General features: G+C 46.8%; 7 protein-coding genes across 7 annotated transcripts; 3 read left to right on the top strand and 4 right to left on the bottom strand.

Moving 5' to 3' along the window:
- Positions 1–24: 24 nt before the first annotated feature.
- BT62DRAFT_949465 (ribosome biogenesis protein tsr1) lies at positions 25–3,111 on the top strand. The gene is made up of 10 exons (XM_043188107.1): positions 25–90; positions 140–200; positions 249–528; positions 578–1,088; positions 1,138–1,610; positions 1,664–1,919; positions 1,972–2,133; positions 2,186–2,396; positions 2,456–2,593; positions 2,652–3,111. Exons 1-10 carry the CDS (start codon positions 40–42, stop codon positions 2,882–2,884), a joined length of 2,376 nt encoding a protein of 791 aa, XP_043040042.1. The 5' UTR covers positions 25–39; the 3' UTR covers positions 2,885–3,111.
- Positions 3,112–5,013: 1,902 nt separating this feature from the next.
- BT62DRAFT_919811 (uncharacterized protein) lies at positions 5,014–5,940 on the top strand (the record flags this gene model as incomplete). Its single annotated transcript, XM_043184180.1, has 3 exons — positions 5,014–5,075; positions 5,125–5,456; positions 5,510–5,940. 3 exons carry the CDS (start codon positions 5,014–5,016, stop codon positions 5,938–5,940), a joined length of 825 nt encoding a protein of 274 aa, XP_043040041.1.
- Positions 5,941–6,979: 1,039 nt separating this feature from the next.
- Positions 6,980–7,607, bottom strand: BT62DRAFT_931976 (uncharacterized protein). Its single transcript, XM_043186250.1, has 3 exons — positions 7,330–7,607; positions 7,165–7,259; positions 6,980–7,105 (listed from the first exon to the last, which is right to left on the bottom strand). The coding sequence occupies exons 1-2, from the start codon at positions 7,490–7,492 to the stop codon at positions 7,204–7,206; spliced, it is 219 nt and encodes a 72-aa protein (XP_043040040.1). The 5' UTR covers positions 7,493–7,607; the 3' UTR covers positions 6,980–7,105; positions 7,165–7,203.
- On the bottom strand, positions 7,565–10,994 carry BT62DRAFT_949464 (voltage-gated chloride channel). Its single transcript, XM_043188106.1, has 19 exons — positions 10,855–10,994; positions 10,775–10,800; positions 10,556–10,717; positions 10,292–10,500; positions 10,093–10,245; positions 9,934–10,048; positions 9,783–9,874; positions 9,651–9,728; positions 9,491–9,598; positions 9,234–9,445; positions 9,011–9,184; positions 8,857–8,955; positions 8,728–8,809; positions 8,549–8,672; positions 8,435–8,500; positions 8,273–8,380; positions 8,039–8,223; positions 7,919–7,983; positions 7,565–7,866 (listed from the first exon to the last, which is right to left on the bottom strand). Exons 1-19 carry the CDS (start codon positions 10,890–10,892, stop codon positions 7,653–7,655), a joined length of 2,310 nt encoding a protein of 769 aa, XP_043040039.1. The 5' UTR covers positions 10,893–10,994; the 3' UTR covers positions 7,565–7,652.
- A 25-nt stretch (positions 10,995–11,019) lies between these two features.
- Positions 11,020–12,996, top strand: BT62DRAFT_968364 (PIG-U-domain-containing protein). The gene is made up of 9 exons (XM_043188903.1): positions 11,020–11,184; positions 11,234–11,298; positions 11,345–11,511; positions 11,564–11,664; positions 11,719–11,977; positions 12,025–12,124; positions 12,175–12,218; positions 12,269–12,393; positions 12,444–12,996. The coding sequence occupies exons 1-9, from the start codon at positions 11,043–11,045 to the stop codon at positions 12,671–12,673; spliced, it is 1,233 nt and encodes a 410-aa protein (XP_043040038.1). The 5' UTR covers positions 11,020–11,042; the 3' UTR covers positions 12,674–12,996.
- On the bottom strand, positions 12,848–13,764 carry BT62DRAFT_1076091 (OsmC-like protein). The gene is made up of 4 exons (XM_043179179.1): positions 13,569–13,764; positions 13,368–13,515; positions 13,137–13,318; positions 12,848–13,086 (listed from the first exon to the last, which is right to left on the bottom strand). Exons 1-4 carry the CDS (start codon positions 13,668–13,670, stop codon positions 13,027–13,029), a joined length of 492 nt encoding a protein of 163 aa, XP_043040037.1. The 5' UTR covers positions 13,671–13,764; the 3' UTR covers positions 12,848–13,026.
- Positions 13,765–13,780: 16 nt separating this feature from the next.
- On the bottom strand, positions 13,781–14,932 carry BT62DRAFT_968361 (DUF602-domain-containing protein). The gene is made up of 5 exons (XM_043188902.1): positions 14,822–14,932; positions 14,715–14,777; positions 14,525–14,659; positions 13,898–14,473; positions 13,781–13,846 (listed from the first exon to the last, which is right to left on the bottom strand). The coding sequence occupies exons 1-5, from the start codon at positions 14,879–14,881 to the stop codon at positions 13,838–13,840; spliced, it is 843 nt and encodes a 280-aa protein (XP_043040036.1). The 5' UTR covers positions 14,882–14,932; the 3' UTR covers positions 13,781–13,837.

Below are 14,932 nucleotides of genomic sequence, written 5' to 3'. Positions count from 1 at the left end.
AATTTTTTGCTGAATAGCACACTTATTCACTCTGCCAATATGGGAGAAGGGCAGCACCACCAGCACCACCACAGGTCAACGCTGAAGCAGGTACGATAGACATTGAATTAATATCTCGGAATATCCTAATCGTTTTCAGCAAAACAAATCGTTTAAATCTAAACACGCAACAAAATCATCGCTCAAGGACGCTGCAAAAGGTGAGTATCGCTTGCGTCTCTCTGCCAATGGTATCAAGAATTTCACAGGTCGTGTGGCTCGTCAGTCACCAAAGACCGTGGTGTCATCGAACACAGCCGCGCAAGCACGTCTGAACCGGAAAAATAACGCAAAGCAACAGCAACTGAAGAAAAGAAATGCCCTCATCTCAGCAACTCGTGTATTCAATGGCGTCGATGGTGCACCTCGGATAGTCGCAGTCATTCCCCTTTCAGAGGATGTGAATGTCCATACCATCGTTTCTTCCCTTGCAGAATCCCTGGACGTATCGACCGACAACTTTGTAGAAGAGGGACTCTGGAAAATGAGGTGCGTCAGACTGACTTGCTCTTCAACCCGTATTTGACTTTATTTGAAGGGCCGACCGCTTTAAAACATCGTTACAGTTCGTAAACGTGCCATACAGACACATATATGCCGCCCTGGACGCCTGCAAAGTGGCCGACTACGTTGTCTTTGCATTGTCGACCACCGTTGAAGTCGACGCTTGGGGTGACACCCTCCTTCGTGCCCTTCAAGCCCAGGGATTACCGGACGTCGTAACTGTAGTCTCCCCTGACTCCTTGATTGACGTCAAAACTCGTCCAGGCATCATCAAGTCTTTGCTCTCTTTTATTCAATATTTTGTCCCTGTTCAATCAAGAGTGTTCGACTTGGAATCTGGCTCTGACCGTCTGAATGCCCTGAGAGCCTTGTCAGAGGGCAAGCCTGCTGACGTTCGGTGGCGAGAAGGTCGGTCTTGGGTGCTCGGTGAAAACCTAGCCTGGAACGAAGGCACTCTACAGGTCACTGGTATAGTTCGTGGCAGCAGCATGTCTCCTAACAGGCTCGTGCACATACCGAACTTCGGAGATTTTCAAATTTCTAAGGTGCGTATAACTTTCACTGTGTTGTACACTTGTGAGAAGTTCTATTCAGATCATGTCGGCACCGCTATCTCGACATTCAAAATCAAATCATGCTTCTATGGATATTGGGCCAGTCCATCTTGCCGAACCCGAACCCTCATCAGCAGATTCATTAGTATCTTGCAATGACCCCGATGATATGGCCAACGAACAAACCTGGCCAACCGAAGAAGAAATGAGTGGCGCTTACAATAATGAGGACGGGGAGTACAACCTGCCTGATGCCAAATTAGGTACAACACCAAAGGTTGTCAAGCGCATACCGAAAGGCATGAGCGAGTACCAAGCATCGTGGATCGTGGATGAGAGCGATAATGAAGAGAATGAAGGCGACGACGATGGCAAAGAAGACGATGAGATGGAAATGGCAGGTGCCGAAGAGGAGATGGTCGACATGCCCATAGATGAAGATAATGATATAGAGACTGATGCTCGACGGAGTGTCACTTTTCAAGATCTAGATCATGAGGAGGAATCAAAACAGTATGTTCTATCTCTCATCTACTTTACAAGGTATTGATTATCTCTTTTAATAGGTTGCAGTCTTGGAGGAACCGAGAGCGAGAAGAAGAGAATGACCTCTCGTTTCCAGATGAACTTGACACCCCCCAAGACGTGTCTGCCCAAACACGTTTCCAGAGGTTTCGCGGTATGCGGTCTTTCCGAACGAGTCCCTGGGATCCATTTGAAAACCTTCCTCGGGACTACGCGCGGATCTTTCAATTTGAAGACTATAAACGGACGGAACGGAACGTCAGACGACGCGCAGAGCAGGAAACTACGGTCGTGGAGGTACGTTTACTGTATAGTTCATGCGGTCTTCTTACTGATCTTACACTTGCAGCCGGGTACCAGGATTACGCTTTACATTAACGGAGTGCCAGAGGAAGCAGCGAAGTGCTCTCCATTGACTCTTTTCTCTCTTTTGCAGCACGAGCACAAGGTTTCAGTGCTTAATTTTACTGTCCAACGGAATACCGAGTACGATAGAAGCGTTCGGTCTAAGGTATGATGTCGTCAATGACCTATATCTTGAACTTACCACGGGCAATTTATAGGACCCTTTGATTCTGTGTGTGGGACCGCGGCGACTAAATGTAAACCCTATCTATAGCCAACACACACGAGGTGGTGGTAAAGGCTCTAACAACGTGCATAAATTTGAGCGATTCTTCCGGCATGGCATTACAGTGGTCGCCACCATTTATGGGCCAGTGGTATTTGGGAAGCAGCCCTGCGTCCTCCTGAGGGAGACTTCGGATCCGCAGGGTACGGATAGATTATCGGGCTCTCGTCCTGTGAAAAAGTCATTTAACGACCTGTCTTAGCTCCACACCTTGTGGCCATGGGTACCTTCCTTAATCCAGATACGACGCGTGTCATCGCGAAGCGTGCCATTCTAACGGGGCATCCATTTAAAGTACACAAAAAGACGGCAACGGTCCGGTATATGTTCTTCAATTCTGGTCGGTCTCACTTGTCCATCTGGAGACCGCTTCGTGTTTAATCGATTTTCTTGTGTAGATGACATCCACTATTTCAAACCGATACAGCTACATACCAAGCACGGCCGTATAGGTCATATACGGGAATCTCTCGGAACCCATGGTTATTTCAAAGCGCACTTCGATGGACCTATCAATCAGATGGACACTGTATGTATGTCTCTTTACAAGCGCGTTTTTCCCAAGTGGGCGACGATGTGGGAAGAGCCAGAGATTGGACAGGATAAACTATCAGATGCTATGGAAGAATAATAGTAGGTCTAATACGCGTTCTTGTTCTTGTACCCCATTTGTCCTATAGTTCTACTCACTAGGTTGGCTCGGAGCACCCAAAATTCACTCCGTGCGTCGATTATAGAACTCAATTTGATTCGTCGCAAATGTGATAACCTTGTGACCAAAATATGCAGCAGGATGCATGTCAACGGCAAAATCACTACTGCATAGAATTGCTGCGGATCCGCGAGAACGATCTGGTGAACGAAAAGCCGAGTATAGGCATCAATAGCAATACCAGAGACAGACGGATGCGGCAGCCCGAAGGACTAGTATCGGAGCTTCATCAAGATCCTGTAGCAGGATTGAAAACGGACTTGTGAAACAACCGTGCGCGACAGGCTCAGGGTAAGTTCTAAAATGTCTGTAATCAAAGTTCGATCTGAATGGACTGGAGTCATGTATGGCAACGCTTCTCTTTGAAATTGGAGAGCCGGACGTTGCGGTAGAACCCCATATTTAGAATGCCGTGGGGCGGAGAGCGTCTTTGTTGGTCAGTCGGAGCTTGGGGGCTGGGCTATGGTCTTCGGCGACCTTGGAAATACTTACCTGGTTCATTGGGGGTGCCCTTTTACCAGCACATCGCCATCAATGACGCCAGTTCTGAGATCCAAAGAATACAAACAGCTGCGAATCTTGGTACGTAGATGTTTATCCTTCTTATCATTTAAAAAATGCATGTAATCACACCGGGAAGATGAACATTTTCGAAAAACCTGAATTTGAGCACAATTGTTACGTTTTGGGAGCATCGTTTGGAGGTCAACGGACTTCGCATTTTGGAGGAGTCTAGGTCCCATGCCGCCCGTCAGGGATACATGTCGGGAGCACACGAATTTTATGTAAAATCTGTGCTAAGATCTATCTCCCAAAACATAACCTTGTTGCACAGATTGTGCTTGCCCTCAAATTCTCATCTTTCCATGTGAGTAGTCTGTTTTCCTATAGTCGTCTCGTCTTGTCCTTGAATTTTGTACTCATCACCCGTTGGTTGATAATGTAGGACTGAAGATACGATATGGATAACCATGTTCCACTCTCAAATACAGTGGTTCAAGGCCAGCAGCAAGAAATTGTTTCGCGGGATGCTAGACGGAGGCGAGGAGAAAACGTCTAATGACCTTATCTAATTTCTTCGACGAAACTTAAAGGCTGAACCGTCAGCACCCTAAACTGCAAGGACCCACTCTATTACAGTCTTTCTCCTCCTTGCAAGGCCAGTCCATATCAAGCAGCTTTCTATAAGCTCTGCACCTAAAGGTCCAAAGAATGTTGGACAAATTCGAAATTTAAGACTGATCATCCCACTTGAAGGCCGCTGGCAGCCAGCATGACAAGATAAATTGCACGACTCCACAATGCATGTTCGACGTCTTCGCGTCACCATCAAGCTTCAATCTTCAATCTTGGTTAAGCTTGGGTTTCTCCAGCAGGATTATCAGGCTCTCGGAATGGAACCTACATTTATGTCTGCCATTGCACATCAAGAATGAAAATAACCATCCCCGCCCGAGTGACCGAGGCGCATCCGGCTGGAAAGACTTTGGAAGGCGGATAGCGTCATCATACCGGCTTTGGTCCTCTCAACGGATCGAAATCATTACATCTCCTTCGTCAGGCCGACGAACAATGTTCTTCCTGTCGAAACCGGGAATAGCCTGTCATTTGATGTTAAGGCGGCGGTCTCCTTCACGTCGCTCCACTGAAAACGTGGCCGTACAGACACTTATCACCGTGCAGCGACGTCGCCGTTAACATAATACTAGTGCACAGAATCTTGAACAGGGCAATAAAGCATGTTCTGTTCCCCGTTATTTCACAATTTTCGCTAAACACAGTCACGACCTAGCATCATCTCGACGGCTTTGCGAATAAATCCAACTCCGGATCGGGATCCTATTTCCGAGTCGCTAATCAATAATATCAGTAGATCTTTGTCTTCATGGCGCAGATAATCACCGTCAGTAATCTCCGACTCGCTCACCGACACCGGGTTGTTTTGTCTTAAGAATTACTCAGGATGCACCATACAATATAATTTATAAAGGGTATAATCTCAACAGCACTTCCTAACATTTATCATCCTCCCCCAATACTTCTATAAGATGTCTCCGACTCTTTACACCTTTGGCGGCTCCGTATGGTCCGCGGCTCCCGAGCTTGCCATGTAATATTTACTTCTGTTTTCATGAAATCGCGTCTTGACCATTTTACAGTGCTGAACTCTACCCTGCAAATACTATCGCTACCAAGACTGTCAATCTTGTGAATGGCGAAAACTTTGATCCCTCATTCATTGACGTCAACCCTTCTGCCACCCTTCCAACCCTCACCGCCAACGGAAAGTCCTACCTAAGCACCACAGACGTGATCTCATACCTCGTCGCCAATGCTCCAAAACCGCTCTCTACCCCCATCTCCCACAAAGCAATCATCAAACAGGTCCATGAAGGCCAATACGATCCCAACTTTGCGCTGCTCCTTGTTCGTGATGATGCTGAGCTTGTTGCCAAAGCTGGCGCGTTGCCCAAAACCTTTGTAGAGAACCGTCGGTCAACGTCTCTTTCTTTGCATTCACCTACTGAAGTATTTGCATTCCAGGCCAAGCTGCCCTTGTCAAGCACTCCCAAAATCCTGCTAATTCCCGACATGCAGTTTTCTACGCCGAAAAGCTTGCAGAGAACGGGGCGCTCCTTGACATATACACGGGTACAAATAAAGATCCCTCTATATTTTACGCCCAGTCCCAGGAACATTTTGCCAACGTCAGATCCTATCTCTATACTACCCTCCCTACTGTTCTTCCTGCTGACGGATTTATCGCTGGAGCGACTCCAGGCGAAGCCGATTTCCATGTCGTTGCATGGCTAACCCGTATTTCTGCTACGTCCGGAGCGATCAGTGCTACCGATGCTCTTGCGGCCTTGGAGAAGAGCTTTGGTGAGCCTCTTCCGGAGATCGTGAGGAAATACGCCAGGAGTTGGATAGTGAGGGACAGTTGGAAGAAAGTGTATGCTGAAGGATTACATTAGAGAATGGCCCCCATAATTCCCAAGACAATAAAGCTGTAATCTATCTATTCACTATCTCTACAGTAACGGGTCGATGTCGGTCCACGTTTCTGTGCCAATATTAATTTTCATTGGCTAGCAGATAAATAACGTTCATCAGGGACTTCAAAATGCCGTTCAGCACGTACAAATCCCCCCTCTCGCGTACATCATGATGGCTCCCTCCAAGGCTTAAGAGTAGGAAGAGTGCGTACGGAATTCAAATTCGCCATGGAATTTGTCTATCATGCTTCTTGTGTATTTGGCTTAGTTGCTGTCGCGTTATCAAGTAGTGGGTCCTGGCTAGAAATAGAGAAACTATTCGATCTGTAAAATCGAAGTTCAAGCTTGTTCACGGTACTTAACCTCCTCCATCAGTCCAAATACCTGTATTTTGCATAAACCAGTGGGAGCTCCAAAATATTCTCTATATTTTTTTAATGTATTTTCAGGTAAAAATATATTAACTTTTGTCTAGTGAATATGACTGCTTCAGATATTATCCCAGAGCAATCATTCTTTTGGGGATAAGTGTTTGAAACGTGCCGTGGACAACATGGACTTGAGGAACTACTACTAGATAGACATCGAAGAATGGAGGATCCGTGCGCAATGATCGCATTGATGAGCAGGACGTGATTTAAGCGATACCTATCTATTTGAGTAATTTGATTTCGTCGCTGTCCAGTTGAAGTTTTTGAGTGTTTGAAAGCTGCGACTTAATGAGTACATCTTCGTTGTTATAGCATGAGGTTAAATGAAACTCCGTGCTGCCAACTCCACTTTCTGATGGAAGAGTCCGACATGTGCCTACCTCGAAATGTAATTTTAAATCCACACTCAAGAACGACTCTTTGTCATCGAAATCCGCCATCCGAAGATAATGTCCTGACTGGCTACAATAGAGAAGCTGGGGCTCCAAAAAAAGACGGAGATGCTCGTGATCACGAGGGTAGCATACCTTGAGAAAGGTGAGATCATGTATGATGCAACAGCCGCCTGGATCGACGACAATTTGGTAGCCGAGACCAAGAAAATCATATACAGGGTTTACAGTACCAATATACGACAAAGATAATGGGAATATTATATAGTCGGCAGCCGTGGACTTCATGTAACGGAAGGGGTTTTCCCATGAATATCTACGCTGGCAGGGAAATGGTCGTCAGCGATGTCGATGAGCCAGCGCATCCTCGGTCAACTCACAGCACGATATCAAGACGATACAAATCATCAATGCAGATGCTATACGACCACTGAGCTTGGCTTCTGCTGCTCGGAAAATTTAGCGGATGTTTGGACTGAGAAAACCCATTCATGAGACTGCTGAGCAACGGGTGAATGCGACAACGAGATGACAGAGAAACGTACATATTCTCTGCAGTCTCGCAGAAATTTCAGGTGGTATTTTGGCTGCAACGACCTTATCAGGCGAAAGGTGTGCGGTATATGCAGAAAATTGACGAAGGGTGTAGGCCGCCAGCTCTCGGGAATAACGCAGTTTATCTGCTTCAGAGGATGCTGAGGGAGCCATGGTTGACGAATAATAAGAAAAATACGAGGAGCACGCCCCTCGTATATGCGCACCCAATTAGAACAGCTGGAAATTTCAAAAGGTGCCTTTATACTGCCTGACATACAATGACGTCACAATAATCGGAAAATATAATAATTAAAAAATTGAATACAAATATTCACCGACGGAGAAGACTAGGACTCCACGATACGATTCGTCGAACAATATCAGAAGACCAAGTCCATAATTCCTCTAGTAGCCCATCTAGGCCTCCGCGTTCGTCGAAAGATAGTTGACGGTCGGGCTTTTCAGTTGCAATGAATCGAAGGACGTCTTTCACGGTCACCAGCCCGGTGAGCATTCCATGATCCTCGACTAATATGACTCGAGGCCTGCATGTCGGGGATCAATCTATGCAAAATCTGAATATTAATCGAGTCATACCCCATTTTTTTGAAAAGTTGCATCACAATCTCTAAGGAAAGTTGCCGTGAGACCGTCATGGGCGTCTGTGGAGCAGGGGATGAGATATAAATAAATTCTCCGAGCCATCAATGAACGTACTTGATTAACCCAGGGCCAGAACTTCAGACCTTCGTTGAATGTCGCCGTCTGTAATATTATTTCCGAGAAGTCCTCCTCAATACCCACGGATCCAGCTGGCATATTCAGACGCTCCCAATCACGGTCGTCAGACATAAAAGAACATGGGGTGTCCGAGTCAACATCCCTGATCTTCCTGAAACGATCTAATACTCGAGATTAAGCAAAAGCGTGATGCATGGGCTGCGTACACACCAAGGATGAACTGTAATTCCGCTCGTCCGATGTAGCCTATCAGAGTCCGGAAACCGTCGGGAGACACTATGGGAAACCCTTTCACATCCGTAGCAGCGAGGATCGCCTCTGGTGTTTCAATGGCATCAGCAATCACTGTCCTGGAACTTCGGAGGCACATACCGATGTCCTTGACCTGCATACCAGTCTCAGTCAAAACATGCAATTCATTTCGCATCACGGCAGATACTATGAAAACATCAAACTTGAAAAGAAGTCCGTAATAATATGACGCACTAGAAACATTGTACGCATGGTCTTCTTTTTCTAGGAAAGGGAAGCCGTTGAACCTGATCATTTCGTCGGCGATTCCGTTGGTACCTAATAAGTCACCGACGGCTTTGGTCACTAAGAGAACGATCTATGGACCATACCAAACCATTCAGATTGACATCAGAAAACTACAAAAATCTTACCATCGTTGGCAAGATGTATGTCAGGGCGCCTGTCAGCTCAAACATGATTACAACGACAGTGACCGTTATTCTCATGACACCGCTACGAACCGTTGTCAAGATAAGTTTGAAACTGACCGGAAGATTTACCTGAGAGCCGCGGCTGCACCTAAAAACGCGTATGTCCCAGGGGTGATACATGGGACATCACGGTCGCACCAAGCGAAGATGCCCGATTGAGGATAAGCTCTGTCGTTGAGGTACAGTTAAAAAAAACAATGTAGCTTTAGCGAATGGCACTAACAGATACATTGCCCGGACAATGATACCAACCATCCTTCCAAAAGTAGCACCGATCGCCATTGAGGGCACAAATATACCAGCAGGAACTTTACAGCCATACGATATCACGACCAAGGCAGTCCGAATCAAAGTCGCTAGTATGAGCGAGTTCGCTATTCGCCATTGAGTGGCCGTTCTGAATCTATATGGACATCATTGATGCGAAAGATTGTAGAATGGCTTACTGGCAGATGTTATCAACATCTCCTTCGCATTCACGAAATAGAATTGCCATGCTTTCGGTCATATCTATACGCAGAAAGCGATTAGGGTACCCTATGATGGCAGTCAAGGTCGCCAAAGTGACGGCCTCGGCCACACCATGCTTAGCGAGAAACTTTCGACGAAAGGCGGCCGCTTGAAGATTGAATTTGACAACAAAGGCCCCATACAAGCCCTGAAGTATGATGAGACAAAGAACTGATACGAAATTCGTGCTCACACCAAATATTCCAAGCACAACGAAAAATATGATTTCAAAAAAATGCCAATCGCGATCATATGTCACCTGGAACAGTACCAGTTTACCTGTACGAAAAGGGTTCATGGCCTATGCGCCAGATGAGCGATGAATTTCTACCTGTCTAAGTGCAACAACTCACCGACAAGGTGACCGTGGCCATCAGTGCGCAAAAAAAACTCCGCCACATAGTCCGGATACTGAAAGCATGGCTCATTTCCTGGAAAACAAGATCAGGAAAACGGCACAGAATGGTAATGGGTATGATAGACACCTCAATGGAAAATAGCACGCCACCAATGGGTGAACCAAAGGCTACTGCTACACCGGCCGCACTGGCTGCGGTTATAATTTCACGCATTTTCCCTGCAAGTCACCGGCGTTCAGCTGTCATGAAACATGGGAGCTGTTAAGGAGGGGCGGACCTTCGCTACGAGAAAACCGCTGGAATAGTCCGGCGACCAGATAGCCTATACAGCAAGCCACATGGACAGATGGTCCTTCTTTACCGACAGACAACCCCGATGCAATTACTAGAGGCTGCACAAGGTAAGACGCGTCATTGAACCTATTCAAAGACTCACTAGAGTTATGCTCTTAATGAAAAACGTCGCGAAACCAAGGAAGCCTTGCATAATAAATCCGGCTAGAATGCATTTGATTTCCGAAATGCCAGATCCCGCAGCGTACTTAGCTAGAGAGCGGACGAGGTGGGCAGCCGTGAATGAGAACGTGGCCTCCCGGAGAGTCAGTAAGTTACAATAAGCAGAGAGCAGATCATACCGCAAACAAAACATAGATAAAATATCGCGCCGGGGTGACTGTACTCCAAGGATGCCACGAATCACAGGCATCCGTCTCCTCCTCTTCGATTTCCCAACAGCAGAACTGCTGATTTAGCCACCACCCATTAGAACAATACCCCATCTTTATGTCGGAGAGCCATTCCGTGATGATTGAAATGATAGCGGCATTCAAGCCAATGCAAACTCCTGTGAAGTAGTATTAACATTTCACTGCAAGCTGTGTGTAGTGCGAACAACGCACCAACGAGACTGACGACAAACCAACTCTGTCCTGTCCTCATCGCCCTTTTGACTTGGGCCCATAACCATGAAAAGGTTACGTGTCGTCCACGTAGTGCAATATATTCATTCCTCGCGTTCCGAATGCGTCTGTTCCGTTCCAAGATAGCATCCTGGATCCAGTCTATTTTGATTCACTTTAGAACCTTCGAGGATTACATCGTCAATCTCTTCCACAAACCTATCGTAGTGAAGTCTTCATATCGTCTAGACGGACATTTCTTCAGCGAACATTAACTGCGGAGGGACATACGTACCCACCTGATCTGTTCGAGCTCTTCGTCGGCTTCTGCATTCATCTGTGACCATTCACGTCACTTGTCAGCAAGTAAGAGGCGTAGAATGAGCCAGAGACAGCGAGTACTGTGCTGTACAGTGTATACTTGGCGGTACGAATGCACAACAGAGCAAGTGGCTGTGCGGTAGTAACTCTCGGCCAAACACCCTCGATGAAAACACCGTCGACTGTTCCCCTCGGTCTCGTCTTTTCAGCGTTGGTCGCGTCGCGGCTGCTGATTTCGTGCACCTCTATCCATGAATATCTCATTCATGACCACCAGCTGTCTTCGCCCCTTACCTCATTTCTCAATTGTACGTTCGACCCTCCAGCATATGGTCACCTAGTTGACATGTTCTGCAGTGAAGGAGGGCATATATCTCTTCAATAATGGTGTGGATCCGTACTCTGGGGGTGTATTTCGACACGTATGTGCTTCGGAAATAGTGGTTATGTATACTGATGCTCAGACAGTCTCCACTATACCTCTCTCTTTTCACGACCATTTTGTCTCCGTCGCGAATTATTGCGTCCTTGCTATGGACACTGTGCGACTCAATAGGTGCTTGGTCAATGGTACGCATATGGAGGGCCAGGAATAATATCGTGCAGAGCAGTAGAGATGTTTTGGTTGCCGCCCTGTAGTTCTGCAACCTTTTTGCTTTAGTGTTCTACACTGACTTCTGCTCCTAGGTATTTCTTAAATCCCTATCTGTTCCTTCCAAGTCTGGCTTTCTCCACATCGTCCATTGAGAATGCTGTAAGTTTGCTAGCTATAATGTTTGCGTGCGAAAGTGAGTCCATTCACTTCTACGCCGCGTTTCGGTGCTCAGTTTTTTTTTTACCAGGACGGACATCTGCATCTTTGCTTGCTTTGGCTTTTCTTGTGCAACTATCTCTTTCCTCCGTTGTCCTCATAGTACCAATTATTCTCCTGTTGATAACCAGTCCAATCTCACAACTTGTATCTCCGAGACCGTTCTCCGGGAAATGGACTCAATCATTGGGACATGTTTTCGAGTTGGCCATATACGTTCTTGTTCTCACGCTTGCGTCAACTCTTGTCTCAGGCGACTTCCTTTGGATATCGCAGACATGGGGTGCAAGGTTATTCAATATCTTGCTCGGTGAACTTCGCTAACCTAAGCAACCAGTCTTACCCTTCCCGACTTAACGCCTAACCCTGGGCTTTGGTGGTATTTCTTCACCGAAATGTTTGATCATTTCCGCCCGTTCTTCTTGATGGTGTTCTCGGTGAGGAGACGCCATTCTGCTTCTAAGCGATATCTTGACAGGTGATATAGGTACATCTCTTGATTTACATAGCGCCTATATGCATCAAATTTCAGTATGCTTAACTCACTTTCCCCCTCTATTATAACTCATGCATGTATCTAGGTATGATAGTCTATATGCCACATTCCTGCTCGTCGGAGTACTTGGCATATTCAAAGCATATCTAACTCTATCTGATCCAGGGCTGTTCTTGTCGATGATTTCTCTCTTCCCGGAGATATACCCTTGTAATGTCATAGTGTTTTGTATGCTGCGGACTTCACTAATGGCGTGGCAGACTTCCGACACCCCATCGTTACCTCATTACTTCATTTACACGCTACAATGCTTCTGCCTTTGTTCCATAGGCTGTGGCTGACGCAGGGCACAGGGAACGCCAATTTCTTCTATGCATCAACATTGGTCTTTGCCTGTGCCAATGGTGCCGCTCTTGTGGATTGCGTATGGGCCGGTCTGAGAATTGCGATTGGAGAACAGGTTGATGGGTACGCCGTTACTCAAGAATAGAGGGAGGTGCCCATCAGACATTGTCCAGTGTCTGAGGCGAAGGAAATATTTCAACGCTGTGTCACTCTTGGTCGTCAGCGCCTTCACAGGAGGAAGGGCGATATTGTAGTCATCAAATCCCGGCCTTCTTGTGGTGCCAGGACTATATCTAATCTCAGATGGTCATGGGCACAAATGATGCTGCTAGACTTGAACTGTAAATTTGACCATAGAATACAAGGGAAATCTGGTACGGAAAACTTAGACTGGCATGGTACAAGCTATGGGTCTGTTTTGAGTCTGCAATCCTGATGCAATCCCGGCCATTCATTACTGGATACATGATAGCTAATACGGCTGAAATTTATATGCTTTTACGCGGTAGAGATGTTGACGACAGCTCCGTGTTTGAGTGCACGACTGTAAGGGCAGAACTAGTTTGTATCAAGTCAGTCCAGGGCCTGAGTGCATACACGCAACGCACCGCATGACCAGCTCGCAAAAGTTCATCATCAATACCCTCCACTTTGATGTCGACCCCAATTCCGAACCCTTCCATGTCCTTAGGCTCTCCAAGATGTACGCTGACGTGCACTTTGGCATTCTTTGCCATCTCTGTCTTGCCCATACCACGTGCTACGAGCTGAATGGCACCCAAGAGGCACGCTACAAGAGAACATCGTGAATAGCTCGACAAGACAAGGGAAGTGCACACAGGAATATCCCATCGCGAACAACTGTTCGGGGTTCTCGCCTTGTCCAGTGCCGCCTAACTCCTTCGGTGTCGCGAGATTGAGTTCAAGGTCATTGGACTTGGTCGTGCCATTGCGTCCAGCACCTTGAGCAGTAGCATGAGCGGTGTACTAAACATGAAATTGTGAATTCGATGCTCGAGTTGTACAAAGTAATAGATGACCTTGAGGCTCTGCAAGGTCACAAGCGTCCTCGATGGGACTTTTCGTACCAGGTGGGGCCGAATTAAAGAGCGCGAAACGTGGCGGGCAACATTCATGCTCATCGTTCTGGTTCAAGGGGTTTTGATGACGTCGGCAAGATACTCAGGACCTGCAACAGTAGTCTGACCAAAATGCCTCAAGGCCGGTACCACTAAGTTAGCGAAGGCGATATAACGGACCAACATTGCAGGAAAATTATATTATACGACACTAATACAGATCCAAGTGATTAAGCATACTACATCCAAATTAGCATACGTAGCTACCGATGTAAAAAGAGCACACTCACCCGTGTAAAGGTCCCCATCGTTGTGAACGTTTCCTTCCTCTTCGGCCTACCCTCGGAGTACAGGGATTTGACTGCTTCACTCATGTTTGCCTTCCGCTTCGCCTCCTCCATCGCCAAACCACTCACGACTGCACGACTGGCCGCTGCTATTCCCGAATTCATGCTCGGCGCTACAACTTGTTTCTTACTCGCCGGAGCCTCATTTGCAGGGGAGACATTCTTTCTCTTCTTAGATTTCTTCGGCGGCTCAGAAAGTCGTTTGCGTTCCATAGCTTCCCGCATACGTTCCTCTTCCTCAGGCTGGGGATTGAGCGGAATGATGTCGTTTGCCCTAGAAAACTTTTTGGCGCATTGGGGACACACATCAAGCTGTTCGCCGTTTTCCTCTTTGGGTGTCGTAGAAACATTCTTCAAGCCTGCCTGAGAGAGTACACAGCCGCAAGTGGCAATGTATACGAACGGTAGGAGACCGTTCATTTCCTTGAGAGTAATGGGACAGATGAACTGGGCGTGGTTAGTGATTGAACCAGGAGAAGGAGGTGTTGGATTGGGAGTTAAGGATAGCGTTTTAATGTCCTTGTCACAGGTAAGTCAAGCATCTGAATTAGTTAATCAAGTAATACGCACTTTAAGTGAACGTATATGACCGCAAATGTCTTCCCCATCGCCATACGCAGACTTGTCAAGTAAGTATTCCAATATTGAATCCTTGTTATACAATTTCCCAAGAGCGCAGGCCACTATGGGCTCCTGAAGTATTCGCTGTATAACGCAATCGTTTAGAAAAAGACCTTGACAAATCCACAAACATACCAACCTTGGATAATGCGCAAAAGAACCATCGGGCGCGGGTCTGGTTCGCTTTGTCGGCTTGTTCTGCCTGCATCTCTGTTAGAGACAGTGCTGAAGATAGGCAATATATACCTTTGGCTTGTTTCGAACTAGGTCGCGGCGGTCTGGGATACTTCCTCCGTCATTACCCATCGCGCTCGACGAGGTTTGGGGAGTGACTGGTGGTAAGGGTGGAAGTGTTGG

The sequence above is a fragment of the Guyanagaster necrorhizus genome (assembly GCF_019112545.1).
Source record: "Guyanagaster necrorhizus MCA 3950 unplaced genomic scaffold BT62scaffold_12, whole genome shotgun sequence".
NCBI classification, from domain to species: domain Eukaryota; kingdom Fungi; phylum Basidiomycota; class Agaricomycetes; order Agaricales; family Physalacriaceae; genus Guyanagaster; species Guyanagaster necrorhizus.
Note: the sequence above shows the minus strand (reverse complement) of the source record. Positions and strands in the feature narration are given on the sequence as shown.